Raw genomic sequence first — 16,794 nt, forward strand, 5'->3', positions numbered from 1 at the left:
GATATTATGCAACTGAATTTTTTTTTTACTATTCTTTTCACAACAGTTCAACTCATAAACCTAAGATTTTAATCTGAGTGTCAGATGCAGATCAAAAAGAATCTTGTTCTACTTTTGTGTGCTAAGAAATACATGACTGTCAGTGATTTGATTAGTATAATACGATTTGAAAAAAAATGGAACAGTGCTTTAATCATGAAAGATCAGCTCGCATTTTGCAACAATAACAAGCCCAGCAATTGCCATCGAAATCTGTCCCCACTTTTCTGTAGTTCTGTGAAAACTCTTGGTTTTGAAGCAATCTTTTTGTTGTTGTTGTTTTCTTTTTTTTTTTTTCAGGTTCATGCAGCTTTACTTCTCTAAACCATCGAGATGCTGCTTCACAGACCATCCCTGCTCAGTGTTTAGAAACTGTTGACTCAAAGATCCTTGTGGGTTCTGCACGTCGAAAGTCATCTGCCAGATCCTCTACTTTGATTGATATTTTGGGACTTAAGGAACTGTCCTCAGTAAAAAATTCAGTTACAACCTCAATTTCTGATCCTTGGTTACAAAGGAGTTTCTATAAGCCATATAATCCTTCTGATCAAGGTGTTAATTTTTTATGTAAAACATTATTTTCCTCCTCTCCAGCTGAATCCTCTGAGTCAGATTGCTCCAGTCCAAGCCCCATTATCTTCTTAGATGAAGAAGGGTATCAAAAAAGCTTGAAGGCAAAACTTCAGCTGCCAAAAATTCCAGTAGGGATAGATGGTATAGAGGATTCAGACTCGGAAGTAAGTGAATTTTTTGATAGTTTTGATCAGTTTGATGAACTGGAACAAGCCTTGGAAAACTCTTGTAAAGTTATTGGGCATCCCAACCTAGGGAATCCCTCCCAGAAAAGGAGGGCTGCACATGAACAATTATGTTCTGCAAGCATTACAATGAATCCTCAGAAATTCAAGTTTGATCGTCCGACTCTCCCAGCCAACGTAAAGAAACCAACTCCTCGTAAACCAGAGTCACCATATAGCAGCGTCTTTGATGTCCCGGATTCCCCTCGCCCAGTTAAAACATCAGCGGAAGAGAACGGGGGCTTGTTCAGTCCTATTAGATCATCGGCTTTCAGTCCACTAGGGAGCTGTGGTTCTTCTGAATGTTTATGTCGAATTAATCTTGGTGGAGATGGGACAGGTCAAAATCACCATGATGCAGTTTATAATAGTTATTCAGCATACGCTGATAGTGTTTCGTTTGAAATACTGGATTCTGTTTTTCATTCCGAGTCCTCATCGCAACAAGTATGTGCAGGAAATGATTCGAAACACAAAGGGATTGTTTTGAAAGAGAAAAAAAGTCAAGCTGCAGATCTCAAAATGACTGGTAAGGAGCCAGATAAACAAGCCAAATCTAAACATAAGTCATTGATGATTAGAGATAGCATTCAAAAATTTGCAACTGAATTAGTCGAAAAAAGTTTTGGCAGTGCATTTAAAGACCTGCAAAAAGGTGTTTCTTCGTGCACCAATGCACTTTGTCATTTGGCTGCTAGGTTGACTTCTTCAGTCTTTCAAATGGCTTTTTATGAGATAGGAAGGCGCAGAGCAATCTCCCTGAAGGAGCGTGCCATTAATGGGATAGCAAACTTTTTGGTGAGCGAAGCTATAACTGGTGCTTTGAAAGAACTGCGGCACGTAAAGAAACAAATATTTACCAACACTGTTGCACGGTTTGCAGCAGACCTTGCTGAAGAACTTGTGTTTGAAGGAATCATGGAAGTATGCCAGTTTTCATATCCGTCGACACCTACAGCTGCACAACCTTCATCATTTGATTATGAAGACAAAGTGGTAAGATCCTATGCCAGAGATTTGTCTGAATCTGTCATTCAGGAGGCTTTTATTGAACTATCTCAGGTTGATGTGACCTTCACAACACAAGCAGCCATTAGTGTTTCCATGGACAACATTAAATACGTGAGCGCAGAAAGTATGTTAGAGTCAACGCGGACTTCCACAGTTTTTCCTAATTTTAATGATAGGGTGGCACTGAAGCCAGTCCAAGATTCCAAGAAAGAATACACAGTACAGCAAGCTCTGTTTTGCACCTCTGGTGTTGTAAGTTCAATACCTGTGCCCTTAGCTGGAAGAGCTCTTTGTCAACATCAGGTTTCCTCTGATGCTTATAAAGCAAAAGTATCCACTGCTCCGAATTCTGATGACAATATGAAAGTATACAAAGACTCCACTCATCCATTTTTCACTAGCAGAACAAGAGAGGAGGAAGTCACTACTTTCAGGAATATATACCTAACTTCAGATCACAGTCAAAGTACTGAAAGTACTCCGACACTCTTACCTAACCAAAACGATACCAAACAAACAAGTAACAGATCTGGAATGAACAGTAATTCAGAATTAACGAGTGGGTCGAAAGGCATTAATACTTTCTCTGGAACTATGGTAGATATGATAGTAAATGAAGCTTATGAAGCCATAACCTCATCTAGAGTAACAAAAGCAGTAGAAGAGTATACAGATTTTTTAACAAGAAAAATAATAGATAAAAAACCTTATGTGCAATGTGTTGCTGAAGATTTCCCCAAGAATATGTTTGCAGATCACTTGGCCAAGTATGTCATAAAACAATCTGTGGATGAAAGTAAAACTGTGTTATGCAACACTGGTGAGAATTTAGCATGTAATGTGAGCTCACAAACTTACACAGATATCAGTAAAAAAGAACAATGTGTGATAAAGAAGCAAGAGGCCGAGAAAAAAAGTAATATTTCTATAATTGTGGAACAACAACAGATGCCTTTGAATAATCCATGTAAATTTCTTCTTACTCCAACGCATTCTGTTCAGTGTTTTTCAGAATCTAAAGATTGTTGTCAGGAACAAAAAGGACATAGGTTTTCTTCAAAATCACCACCACTTTGTTCCACTGTGACTTTTGCTAAACATGTTCTAGAGGACTTTGCTGACACAGGAAGCTGCTCAACAACATACTTAAACAAGCCCTCAAAAAACCATGATATTCAGAAACCATTGTCAGGACCTTTACCTTACAGGCAGGCTGAATGTTTTCTGCATGCAAATAGCTTTTCTTCAGTGATATTTGGCAGTGAAGATGCTTTGCAGATGGAAGATAAATCAAGTCTCAAAGATGGAAATACCAGTGTGATGCCTGATACACCCCCACCAACTCCTTTAGTACCATGTCAAGGTAGTTCTGAAAGAAACCTAAAAAAACTGTCTAAGAAACTCAAGGGAGAATTAGCAAAGGAATTTGCACCTGCAACACCACCTTCTACACCGTACAATCCATGTGTTACTGGTTTACATGAAACTGAACGTGACTCTTTGGAAAATGAGGAATTTATGCTGAAACTCATGCGGTCGCTTTCTGAAGAAGTGGAAAGTAGTGAAGATGAAGATCATTCTGAAATGCCCATTGCGAAAGAGGGACGTTCGGAAAAAACAATGCAGTACGCAGATTGCTTAGCTAGCAATATCATTTCAATAGCCACTGAAATGGCTGCTTCCCATTTAGATGGTAAAACAAATGAAAGAGAAGCTGATAGACAGGTTCAGTCAGGTATGCAAAACAAAAGGTGTGGATATACTGCATTTATAAATATCCCAGAAGAGACGTGCAGTTCTTTATGGAATTATGCAGGTGATATGGCAGGCAAAGTCATCAGTGAGGCCAAGAAAATAGTGAAATCAAGGCATTGTAAACTGTTGAGGTTGAAACGGGTTAACTGTCAGGTGGATTGCCTTTATCTGAGACAAGGCGATAAAGATAATAGTTCAAAAGAACAGTGTGGTCCAGTGCAGGACAAGTGGCCAGGGGAGAGAGATTCATCTGTACTTCCTTTACCCCAAGGTTCAGGCATGACAGGTTTGACTTCCAAGTACCCAAGCTGTGAGAGTGTCACTGACGAATACGCAGATCATATTATTCGAGTTCTGAAAAGAGAAGGTGGTAATGCTGAACTGTTGATGGAGCAGTATGCTAGCAGGCTTGCTTACAGGTCTATCAAATCAGGCTTACAGCAAGCTGCCAGAAAAAACAAGTTGAAATACAACAGAAAGACGTTTCCTGGGCAAAGCGCGCAGGTAAATGGTAAGCTGGAGCTGATCAAAGCAGTGAATAAAGATGCAGTGCAGCCAGTGAAGGGCAGCGTTCATCACTGTGAAGACCAAACGTATGGAAGGACCGTTGCCACACAGAGAACAGAATGCACAGAGTTGTTACGTTTTTCAGAATCCCTTGCTCGCAGTATCACTTGTGATGTCAGGAAGAAATTGAAAATGTCAGGAGCATGTTTACCAAAGTCTCTAACAGATTCCTGTCTATATACAAAGACTGAATTTGATGAAGTCACAGGGGATCTTATTAAAACAAGATTTTCTAGGACATTTCTTCCCTTCTCCCCAGATCATAAACTGTATCATAGTACAGGCAGTTTAAATGAAAATGGCTACAGTGAAGGCATAATTCAAGCTATAGAACAATATGCTAGGAAAGTAGCAGATGATACTCTAGAAATGAGTTTTGAATCGGCTGTTCTCCATGTGGCTGAAAGCAGAAAAAATGGGGATAGGATCTCATATACTGAGAAACTGTCTCCTTTTTCTGGAACTGTCTGTAGATGCTGCAGTATGAAGGAACATCGGTACTGCACAGAAAACACGTCTCCTCATCTGTCTGCGCAAGAATCCTCCCTTCCAGTGAGGCATTTTCTTCATTCTGGATTGGGTGGTGCCTGTCAAAAACCAAGAGTGTTTCAACTTGATATTCCTAAAATTCATGTTGATGTAGAACAGAAGACAGTGTTTTCTGAGAAGGGGGCTAGTGCGGCTGTAGAGAAAGCAGAAGGAGAGCTGAGTTACACAAGTCTGACAGCTGACAGTGGTATTGGACAAGATGGAGTCAGTTTTGCTGAAAGCCTTACTACTGAAATAATGACATCAGCTATGACTAATATTGGTCAGGCAGTTAACATAAGGTAATATTAATTTTCTGTTATTTGTTGCATTCTGTACCAGAAAAAGAAGGACTGTTAATATCTATATGTGCTCAGAAGGAATTATTTTTTTCATTATTTTATTTTTAGAAAGATAGATTTATGTTCTGAATGTTTTCTTTTTATTCTTCTGGTGATATTTAAATTATTCAAAACTAGACAAAAAAATTTACTCGTTTCCACCTGTGGGAGCTTGAAACCAAGGTTTCTATGTATATCAAGGTGCATGTGTTCCAGTAGATGACTAAGAAGTGGAACTTACTATTTCAACTTGAAATGCTGTTATTTTTGCCTACAGTAGAGAGTAGTACAGTAGACCTTACGAGTTTTGTTGATCTGAGCACCTTGTACTGGCCAAACTAGCCACTGCTTTACAGCATGGAGGCTTTGTTTGGATTATGGCTGTCTTGTGATAGTATCCTTATTATTGGGGAAAAAACCTGACAACCCCTTATTTTAAGAGAAAACAACTTACTAAACTACACTTTAGCTTATAAAATAGTAATACAATAGACAAGGAACTGACTTTCAAATTCTTGTGTATTTAGCAAAGGCTAATATGCTGTTTCCTTTAATAGGCCTGTAAATAGGAAATGTGACACAGTAACTCTGTGGCTGACAGCAACTGTTTCTTAAAACAGACTGCAGTCATCAGAGTGACTTGAAATCTCCTTCAGGTCCAAGAGCAATCTTTACCATGTTGTTTTTTCCAATTTATAGTAATATTTATTTTTCTACTTTTTTTTTGTGTGGGAATTCCTCATAATGTCTACAGATTTCTTTTCCTGGTTTCTAGAGGGGCATCACGATGAATAATAGAATTGATTTTTATATGTTCAATGGCTAAAGGCCATAGTAGGACTGAACTAATTTTTTGAAGGTTTGATATGAAACACATACATACTAGCAGCATAAAAGTGCTGGTAAGATGTATATTGTGTCTCTCTGCACAACAGGGTTGAGTCCTTACTTGGTGTGTGACAAAAAAAAAAAAGGAGTAATGTAGTGATGTTTTTTCTATACTTACTCTATCAAAGATAATACTTTGTTTTTGAATCACTTCTTAAAAATACTATTTAAAAATTCTAGTTAGAATATGACAGCAATAAAATGCAGAGGTCAAATAGATACTGTTTATTATTGTATCTGTGACAAGGAGGTGATATTGGGGTTTTAACTGTGACAGAATTTATAAATGGTATCTTACCTTGTCGTCTAGTGCATGGTACATAATGCATATGTTTCTTGAGAAGCTGCCTTTTGTGGTAAAAAGGACTGCAGTTAGTGCTAGTATAAATGTAAGTAAAAATGGGGTAAAACTCACCTTTTTATTACCCAGGTGGTTTCCAATTCAAGCTACATATTTGCAAAAATTCATGTTCACTGGAGCAAAGTGTTATCAGTGGTGTGGTTAAGGTTGACTTTTTAGATAGTGAATGTGACAGTGGCTGCTTGCTATGGTGGTAGCAGGATAATTGTTTTTCTTGAACTTTCTACCACTTCATCCGTATATAGATCATCAGAGTTTGTCCCTGAAAGATAATTCATAACTGCATGTTCTTGTATTGTAACTTTTTTATAAGGAGTTCAGACTTCTTTAAAGTTATCAAACTGGGTCTTTTGATGTATTTTCTAAAGACTACCTTTTATTGAGCATACTTGCTTGATTTTTTTTTTTGATAAAAAGATTACTTCCCGAGGGAAAAAATTCTGTAAAAGTCATGTATTGCTACGCTTCCTTGAAGCAGGAGAGCAAATCTTTACCTACAGGAAGACCTTTTTAAAAAATGGAATCCTAACATTTTAAACACCAGTGTGTACTTAAACAGTTTGCTTCCAGTAGCAAACCACCTAGCTGGTTGTACTGAAAGCAGGCAGGGGAAAATAGTCAAACTGTCCTATGTTGAACAAGTTCAAAAAAGTTGTCTGCTTGAAAAGTGTACCTTGATACACAGTCTGCAAAGCTACAATGCCTCCCTTGCTTTATAGGAAATAATCATACAAATGAGAGAATTATTTGTGCCATTCCCTTTGTCTTCTAGTGAAGAATTCCAAATAGCACTCCCTGACCTAAGCCTGTTGAAAGTGCAAATTCATTTGCTTGCTCCATTTCTTGTGTTGAGAATAGGATACAAATTAATGGATTTGCCCTCCCACCCCCTCGGAATTAAATGTCTTTGAAATGGTGTTAAATTACTGTAAATGAACTAATACAAATCAGCATGAAATGCAGTGATGTTTTTGTCTTAAATTTTTGTTTAGCTCTGTTGGAAGAGAAGGATTTCACTCTGTTGAATCTATTGTTAGCCAGCAGATGAGTCTTAGTATTGGTGATGATAGCACTGGGAGTTGGTCCAATCTAAGTTTTGAAGATGAACATCCTGATGAGAGCAGCAGTTTTCTTCACCTCAGTGACAGGTAACTATAAAGATGTTAGTACAGTTAAACAGTTATCTTGACATCAAATAACTTGGTATCAAGTGGTTTTCTCCTGAGGGTTGGGGGAAGAAGAGATTATTTTGTCTTCAACGCACAATGACTTTTTATGAAAAATGTCTCTAATATGTGTTTATCTTACAAAATGTGTTGCCCATGAATGTTCATGCTAGACACTGTAGAATATGTGGAGTGTGCATTTTCATTGGTGTTGGGGAGTCACATCCAGTAAAACTGTACATACATATTTTAAGTATTAGCAAAAAATGCAGTCATTTTAAAAACAACCACCACGTATAACATAGAACTTGACAGTACTGTTTATAAGTTGTGCTCTGAAATATTAAAACTTAATCATTGAGAATGTTTTATATAAATTCATCTGTTCTTGAAAAGAAGTAATACGAGCTTAATTTGCACAAGGAGCTTTAATAGCTATTTTTGTCTTTCTTGGGACTTGAATTTGTAAGCTGTACTAACTGATATTGGTGAAGTATTTATGTGCTACTCACCATGTGCTTACAGGTGTGTAATACTGAAACTTAACTGTTCAGAGTAGTAACTTTTTCCACAGGGCTTCTCACTGCGCTTCCCCTGGCTGATTGATAACTAACAGAGCTTAGAATGGGAGTTTTAAAAACCTGCATTGTTCCTGCCTGTTGCCAGGGAAAATTGTATTGAGTTGTGGCCCAAGCTTCTATATAAGGAATGAGTAAACTCAAATTTTTGACTGATATACCACTTATGTTATTGTAGGAAGTTCAGCGTTTCTGTTGAAGAACAGCGGGAAAACAAGGGAGAATTTTTTTCTTTTTAGCTGGTAATTCCCATATCACTGAGATTAAAGAAAATATGGGAGATACTCTTCCTTATGTAATATACAAATAGGTTAATTGATACCAAAGTGGAACTGTTCACTTCAATGTCTACAATATTTTTCATGTTTTGCTTAACTAACTTTTTAAATCAAACCACTACTATAATTTATCGCTCATACAACTGAATAATTTTGTAAGAAAATACATTGCCTTCAAATTAGTTTTATAAAACATCATGTGAGTGAAAATGAGTTAGACTTACATGATGAAATTCAGAATATAAGGATCCGAGGGCTGGAGCACCTCTCCTATGAGGACAGGCTGAGAGAGTTGGGGCTGTTCAGCCTGGAGAAGAGAAGGCTCCAGGGAGATCTTACAGCGGCCTTCCAGTACCTGAAGGGGCTACAAGGAAGCTGGGGAAGGACTTTTCATAAGGGCAGTTAGTGACAGAACAAGGGGAAATGGGTTTAAACTGAAAGAGGGCAGGTTTAGATTAGATATTAGGAAAAAGTTCTTCACTGAGGGTGGTCAGACATTGGAACAGGTTGTCCAAGGAAGTTGTGGATGCCCCCTCCCTGGAAGTGTTTAAGGCCAGGCTGGATGAGGCTTTGAGCCATCTGGTCTAGTGGAAGGTGTCCCTGCTGATGGCAGGGGATTGGAACTAGATGTTCTTTAAGGTTCCTTCCAACCCAAACTATTCTGTGATTCTGTGATATTCAGCATATTGACAGTTGCAAATAGTGAATTAAATATGTTAGTTGACGCTGGAAAAGTATAAAAAAAAAAAAAGTGCTGGGCCTGTAGTGCCCAGTAGTGTTTGTTTATCATCTTCAAAACAGATTTAAATTAAAATAATTTCTATAACTTTCAAGAAAATCTGTGGCTCATTAGAGGAGGAATGAACTAAATTAGCATTTTACTCAGAGAAGGGGAGGCATAAGTTGGATAGCAAGGTGTTGGCAGAAGAAACTGGCATGTGCAAACTGATCAGCTGGTTTACAAAAACTAACTGTGGATTGGTAACAGCGCATACATTTGTTTGTGTTGCTGGGATTTAGCAGGTGGAAGTGACAGGTTCTGGGGTTATTTCCCTGAGTAAAAAGATATGGGGGTGGGGAGACCTTTCTGTAACAAAAAAAGATTCAGTAATAACACCATTTGTGGAACAGTGTTAGGGAACTTCCTTCTTCTAAGGAAATAAAATATTTTATGGCATTGATGAAGTTTTGTAGCTTTTATTTCCTCTTTTTAACATAAACTGTTTTATTAAACAGGAAAATGCCATTCAGTCATAGAGGGGGCATTCATTATGCAATTACAACAGCTGAAATTTTGGGGTTTTGTTGGGTTTTTTCTTTTTTTTTTTCCTTGTGGTTAGAGACATCTTTTTGTAAAAATACTGTGCTGATTATATGTAAACCATGTCAATTAAAAACATTTAAATGTACTATCAGGTAGCATTGCTCCCCTGGTAGCTATTTCCTAATGCAGGTGGATTCTTTGTGTCCAAGACTGTCAGCAGTCTTTCTTGTACTGCTTGACGCTGCTTTAGCTGACATTTTGGAAATGATCTTCATAATAATAAACCTAGAGATTCCATTAATGGAAGTTGAAATATTTTTTTGGAACACAGGATCACAGTCCCCAGAAAACAACACAGCAATACCGAGCTACAGTGGCCCAGTTCAATTTACCTTGCTTTGCTTTAAAAAGCATTTTTTGTAGTAGCTCTTTGAAACAGTACGTGCCTTCTGCGTCTCAGATCAGTATAGAAGTTGTACTTTGGTACTTTAGAGAATTAAACTGTGTGTAAATAAGAGGGCAAGACAACTTGGAAAGAACCATCAAAGCATGATCTCTGCAGTTCCATTTGAATGGAAATAGGAATGAAAGTTCTTTAGCAGTCTTGGTGAAGTTAGTTATGCAGGAGAGTGCTTGTATCTTCTGCTTTACATGCCTGTTAGCATCTTAAATTTAGAAATAAAATAGTCTTAAGCTTTCTCTATAGTTAGTGTAATGACACAGACATGGACTTCTGCAGGGAATGAATCAGGGCATCCAGGTTAGGTTACAATTCACAGCAGAAGCCTCTTGCCTTTGACTGTATGTATGTAATGCAGAATCTCAAAGCTGATAATGTGAGTTATAGTTCCCATATATACAGTATATAGAGATATAGAAAAAAGTTGAAAACTTTTCTGGTAGTTCTTCTGCTGGCTCATGTTGCAGAGCTGCGCGAAGCGTTATAAATGTCTTTGTTTATTGCTTGTTCTGTGGTTACAGGACTTTATTTTTAAGACTGTTAATCTGGCATCTTAAAACACAATAAAGGTCATGTTACAAAAAAGTCTCACACATTGCTGTGCATTGTGATCTTATGGTTCAATACATGTGGTCATTTCAGATTGAGTTTAATCTCTGTAAGATATATTAATATCTTACCTAATCAGGATAGGAGTGTACATGAGGTAATTCTGTTAAATTGCAAATACTTTTTCCTTTAGTCTGAGAACTGGAGCAGCTTTTACTTCCATGTATGTTATGTATCTATAACTCAGTGAAAGAAGCTATTTAAGTGCAAAGTGTTGGTATCAATAGACTATATTAAATCTTTTCTATACATGTAATTCAACCCAAATTTAATACTTCATATATACTGTGATAGTCTCACACAGGAGCATGAGAAATGTTAAGAGCAGGTTTGGATTCTCTGTGCAAATGAAGTTGGTTTCTTTGGAAGCTTCTGCTCTATGATTTTCTTTTTTTGCATGATGAGAGAACTGTTGGACTGTTTGCACATGTAGTCTAAATAAGCAATAATGGGGTGAGTGAAGCACCTTCAACTTTTGAATTTTTTTTTTTTCTTTCCTGTTAGAGTGTGTTCTTATTGCAGGCTTACTAACCTGCTGTTGCTGTTTTGAAATTCAGATCCAAGCAGGCATGCTGGGAAGCAGAAGACCTGATAGTTGATACTGTTAATGACAGACTCTTTCAAGAGATTAATGTCTGTCTCTTGAAATATTTCTTTCTACTGTTTGTGGTTTTAAATTTTACTGTCTGCTTTGAGTGGAATGAGTGGAAAAGAACAGCTTTAACTGCTGTGACCCAAAACTTAGGTGAAGAAAGCATCTTCTTGCAGCAGTTGTTCTCTGGAGTTACTTCATGGCTTGTTGTACCATCTATAGTAGACGATCTAGCTTTCTTACAGAATGCTGGTTATCTTGAAATGCTGTTCTTAGAAGGCTTCCAGACATGCTCTGGGAGAGGTATGAAGTTGGGGAACAGGATTTAATCATATGAGTAGCTCAATCTTGTACATAAGCGTAGGCTTAACAAACTGATAGTTATAATGCCTAAAATGTACCAGTGTAAGAACATGCTCAGTTTTTTCAGTTCTTTGCATTGGCTTGAATGTAGTAATGGAATAAATGCAGTATGTTTATGAACTGTGAGTAAAGTAATATTTTTAGTATTGTTTTCACTGACCTATAAAACCCCCTATTTTTAAAATATCAGCTTGTAGAATGATGTTCAGAATTTTAAAATATTTTTATAAAATTTCCTCTAAGAATTTCTTCTTATCAAGCTGTTGGAGATCATTGCTGCATTTTTGGAATAAGATGGAAGGATTTTATTTGTGCAGTTGTCTTCACAATGTACAATTTTATGAACTCTTAACTAGTCCTTAAGCAAATATTATAGTTCTAATCCATATTTCTATGAGTAATCATATGGAGGTTGTTGAACTTGTATAAATAACGAGCAATGTGATTAAACCTGAGGACAGAATTACTGCTAGCACTGATCTGGAGTAAAAATTAATACTTTCACCTGTGTACCGAAACTTAGTTTTGCATTATTTTGCACATTGTTGCTCTGAATAGCACTGAGAATCATGTTTGTACTCTGTTCCAGCAAACCTGTTTTGAAGGTTTCAGTGCTCTTATATTAAATGTCTTGACAAAACAGCTCTAAGGAAAATGAAGGTTCTAGTTTGAGCTATTGTTCTTTTCTAGTTCAGCTGTGTTCTCTTCTTCTCCTGGCAGTAATGGTAACAGCAGTAGCTGGAGCAGTCTTGGTTTAGAAGGGGATATGTATGAGGAGAATTTATCCTTTCCAACATCAGACAGGTTGGTTGAGTTGAGAAATATAAACCAGATGGGTTCCTCATAATTAATGCATGAAATCATCATTTTGGAAAAGGAAATACAGTGCATTTTTTATGCTGATACATTATTCACACTCTTCTCACTTAATCACTATATGATTTTTTTCATTAATTAATCCATACTGAATGATTAAATTTTGCTTTGCTAAAATGGTGAATGTGTTCTGCTTGCAAACTGATAGGTCCTTTTTGTGCATGTTCTTGCTTGCAGTTTTACAAGTCTTTAGATTTACTTTTTCATGCGAACTAGAGCTTGCTTCCTGTAGGATTTCTGTTTTTTCCTTTAGCTTGTGGAAACTTTCAAAATTGCTTAGTAATTGATTTTTGTAGAATGCTTACAACTTAGAGCTTTGAATAACGTATAGCTGTTCATACCTATGACATAAGATGGCTCAACCTTTTCACATATGAAGCAAAATGAAACTGTCCTCCTTAATTAAAATCAATGTTTTCTTCTTATTTTAAAATGTTTTCATATTATGATCCTTCTTTTTAACACCCTTCTCTTGTTTCTCTCTTCTCCCCTCTAAAAAGCAAATCTTGACAACTTGATGATAAATCTGTTTCCAACATGAGCAGCAGAGCTTCTTTTCATTATCACTTCTTAATTATTTTATGATCGTCCTGTCCTTTAACCTTCATTGCAGCCTTAGGATTGGCAACATTTATTGTGCATATATTATATTGTCTTAATATTTGTGTTTTATTTTAAAATACAGTGATGGAACAGAAGATAAAGATGAAGACTCTAAGGATGCTGTAGAAGGTAAAGTCAATTCCAGCATATATTTTTGTTGTTGACCTGTGCACTCCACATTAATTATTTTGTTCATTCTTTGCTTCTGTAGTCTGCAAAACAAGGTGACAATCCTGTTATCCCTATTGATCATAATGCATGCCAGTTGAGTGTCAGATTATATTCTTAGATTAATATTCTACATACGCTTCTTAATGCGCTGAAATTTACGGCCTTTGGGACATGCTTGCACATGTAGTTAATAACACAAGGTAGTGAACTCTGATCAGCTTGTTGAAAACGTAAATCTATATGCATAGAATAACTTCTTTGTAAAATATTTGATGAGGAGCCATGGCATTGCATCTGCATGGCTATGTTTGAGATCATAGAATCATAGAATGGTTTGGATTGGAAGGGACCTCAAAGATCATCTAGTTCCAATCCCCTGCCATCAGCAGGGACACCTTCCACTAGACCAGGTTGCTCAAAGCCTCATCCAGCCTGGCCTTAAACACTTCCAGGGAGGGGGCATCCACAACTTCCTTGGGCAACCTGTTCCAATGTCTGACCACCCTCACAGTGAAGAACTTCTTAATATCTCATCTAAACCTACCCTCTTTCAGTTTAAACCCATTTCCCCTTGTTTTGTCCTTAACTGCCCTTATGAAAAGTCCTTCCCCAGCTTCCTTGTAGCCCCTTCAGGTATTGGAAGGCCGCTATAAGATCTCCCCAGAGCCTTTTCTTTTCCAGGCTGAACAGCCCCAACTCTCTCAACCTGTCTTCATAGGAGAGGTGCTCCAGCCCTTGGATCATCCTGGTGGCCTCCTCTGGACTCGTTCTAACTGGTCCATGTCTTTCTTGTTTTGGGGGCTTCAGAACTGGACACAGTGCTCCAGGTGGAGCCTTACAAGAGCAGAGTAGGGGGGCAGAATCACCTCCCTCGACCTGCTGGCCACGCTTCTCTTGATGCAGCCCAGGACACGGTTATTGGCCTTCTGGGCTGCAAGCGTACTGAAGAAGTTATTCAAATTGGCCGTATTGACCTTGGGAGTCATGAGAAACAACAAAAAAACTTAGATTCAGTACATTTGGTGTAATCTCTCTCTTCTTAGTGAAATATAAAATAAGAGTCCATCCAAAATCCTGTTACAGCTTTATGGTTTGTAGAAAATCTCTGCATTGGTTCCAGTCTGTCTGAAGTGCCTAAGGTTGTTAACTCAAGTGAGAACACCTGAATACCCAGTGTATTAGACTGATTTAAAGATGAGCTGATGTTGGAGCAAGTTGTAACAGAGCTTTGCTTTGTCTTGGGTATATTCTGAAGATAGGTGTTTCAATAAACCTCTGCTACCCATTTACAGAGGATATTTAGCCATGTTGCACATTGTCAAATAGTCTTAATGTAAGCAGAAAGATGTGTAGTTATTTCCTTTTCTTTTTCTTTTTTTAGGCTCCTGGAAAAATGTATGGAAATGAACCACATATCTTATTTTTTTTTAATCAGATCTAACTGTAAGGTTATAAGGAAATAAAACTAAATTATTGAGTTTTTTTCCTCAGAATAATTATAATTGAAATAACTTTTGCTCTGTAGATTTCATCTAGATTATCAATATATCATTGCTTTCTTTTGGTCTCAATTTTAAAAAGTTCTGGCATCTTAAATGTTCAAATTGCTCAATTATAATAGTGCTTGATTTTATTTCTTAAAACACTTTAGATGTCTGCTGGAGTGCAACAGACTGCTTTATACTGTATTAAGGATTTTCTGGTGAAGTTTTTCCACTTTAATTTCTTCACCATCTCACTGTTGTTGTGGAAAGACTCTTTCTGTTACTTTCATTGTAGGACCATTTAAATACTATTCCAGGTAGAAAACCTTTCTACCTGTTCTTGTACATTTGGAAGTTGTGATCATGTCATACCTATGACAAAACCAAATGCCTGTCTTTTTCTAAGCTGACTACATTTGTTCACCAAATAATTTGAAACAAAGCCTTGTTATTAACAAATGTACATCTATTTTATAAAACTAAAAAAAAAAATAAATCAAAAATTCCCAGTGATACATTACCACAATGCTTTCCATCTATGAAGTGTCATAATATTTTTTTTATAATTGGTTCTCTCTCCTATAAAGATACTAGATTTTGGGGCTCCTAGATGAATATTCTGTTATCCACCAAAAGCATGCTTATGCTGACAGTTCCACTAGTTAATTTTCTCTCTTTTACCTCCTGGGCAAATCTATTTTGTTTTGCATAACTTTGCCAGTTAGGAATTAATATCTTATATCTCAGTTTTCAGAAACTTGATTGGAAGACTAGTGAGATTGGGGTGAACTGCACATGAACATAGGCTTTTATTGTAAATAGGTTACTTGTTTCTAGAGAGTTAAGTTTGGAAGTAGAGACTTCAAGAACAACTTGGAGGGCACTGCACAGATGCATAGTTGATTCTCAGAGTGTGACAAGGATTTCTGTGATAGCTGGCTACAGAAATTCAGTGTGGGAACAGAACATGACAACACCATAGTTTCCCTGTGTTACTAATGCAACTGCTCTTTCAATACCCTGTTAATTTTTGGAACTCGTGCTGTAAAGGAAGTGTTGAAAAATTGGATAGGCCTCAGTAAAAACAGCACTATATTTTGGAAAAACTCAGAGGCAGTCAGATCAGTCTGCCTGTACAGGAAAGAATTCTGAAATGCACACTTTTTTAAAATTTAGGAGATGAAGGCAAAGCAGAAAATAGCAGTTAGAAATGGAAATGGCTGACGGACAATGTGAGAGCCATTGCTGTTCAGTTTATGAAAGGCTGTGTTAAATTCCTTTTCATTTGGAATATACACTGAAGTTTAGGTGTCTCTTAATACTCAGCTGTGTTTGTATACAGTTGTGAATGGGATAAACAGTACTTCCTTATGTGAAACTACAGAAGTACTTCAGACCAGCATGATTTTTTTCCTTTCATATTACCTGTGTACATGAAATGGAGGTTTTTAAGATAATATAGTCGAACATAATCCAGTGACCTACAGAGACTTTTTTGAAAAAATATGAAGCTATAGATTTGATGATTTTATTTTTCGTGTTAGGTTTGGAGCAAATGCGAAAGACTTTAGCAATAGTGAATATTGATCTGGAACCAAATCTAGTGGACCCCCAGCTTAGAGCAGCACTCCAGTGGCTGGCAGCTTCCGAAACAGAGGTGTCTGATCTTCACTTTCACGATGCTGCTACAAGGGAATTTGTCTTTGTAAGTACTTGGGTTTAATGGGGGGTAGGGAAGGGGAAGAATTTGTTTGATTTCCATTTGCTGTGGTACACCAGCTGCTACTACTTTGTTTGCCACTTAATAATAATGAGGTATTTGCTGTTGAGGAAAATAATTATTTATATTCTGAGAGATCAAAGTGGAACAGCCTGTTTAATCTGTGCATATACCATATATAAAACAATATTAATCAAAGTTAACTTGTTTCATAAGTTGTTTTCCTTGTTTTATTCCAAAGAGGATACAATCACAGCTTTTTTGGTTAGTGAAAATGGTTTTTTTCAAGCATTTTTTTACGTAGTATTTCATTGTCTAGAAATTGAATCTTTCTGAGAACTTG

The 16,794-nt window shown here is 37.0% G+C and overlaps 1 protein-coding gene across 1 annotated transcript in view; it reads left to right on the forward strand.

The window, feature by feature from the left end:
- The window catches only part of AKAP11 (A-kinase anchoring protein 11), a 32,978-nt gene that overhangs the window by 12,601 nt on the left and 3,583 nt on the right, over nucleotides 1-16,794 (forward strand). The window contains exons 6-10 of the mRNA XM_029085875.1: nucleotides 340-4,999; nucleotides 7,280-7,435; nucleotides 12,288-12,401; nucleotides 13,159-13,205; nucleotides 16,276-16,436. Coding sequence (XP_028941708.1) covers nucleotides 340-4,999; nucleotides 7,280-7,435; nucleotides 12,288-12,401; nucleotides 13,159-13,205; nucleotides 16,276-16,436 — 5,138 coding nt within the window. The remainder of the gene's footprint in view (nucleotides 1-339; nucleotides 5,000-7,279; nucleotides 7,436-12,287; nucleotides 12,402-13,158; nucleotides 13,206-16,275; nucleotides 16,437-16,794) is intronic.

The sequence above is a fragment of the Antrostomus carolinensis genome, unplaced genomic scaffold (genome assembly GCF_000700745.2).
Source record: "Antrostomus carolinensis isolate BGI_N321 unplaced genomic scaffold, ASM70074v2 scaffold6677, whole genome shotgun sequence".
NCBI classification, from domain to species: Eukaryota; Metazoa; Chordata; class Aves; order Caprimulgiformes; family Caprimulgidae; genus Antrostomus; species Antrostomus carolinensis.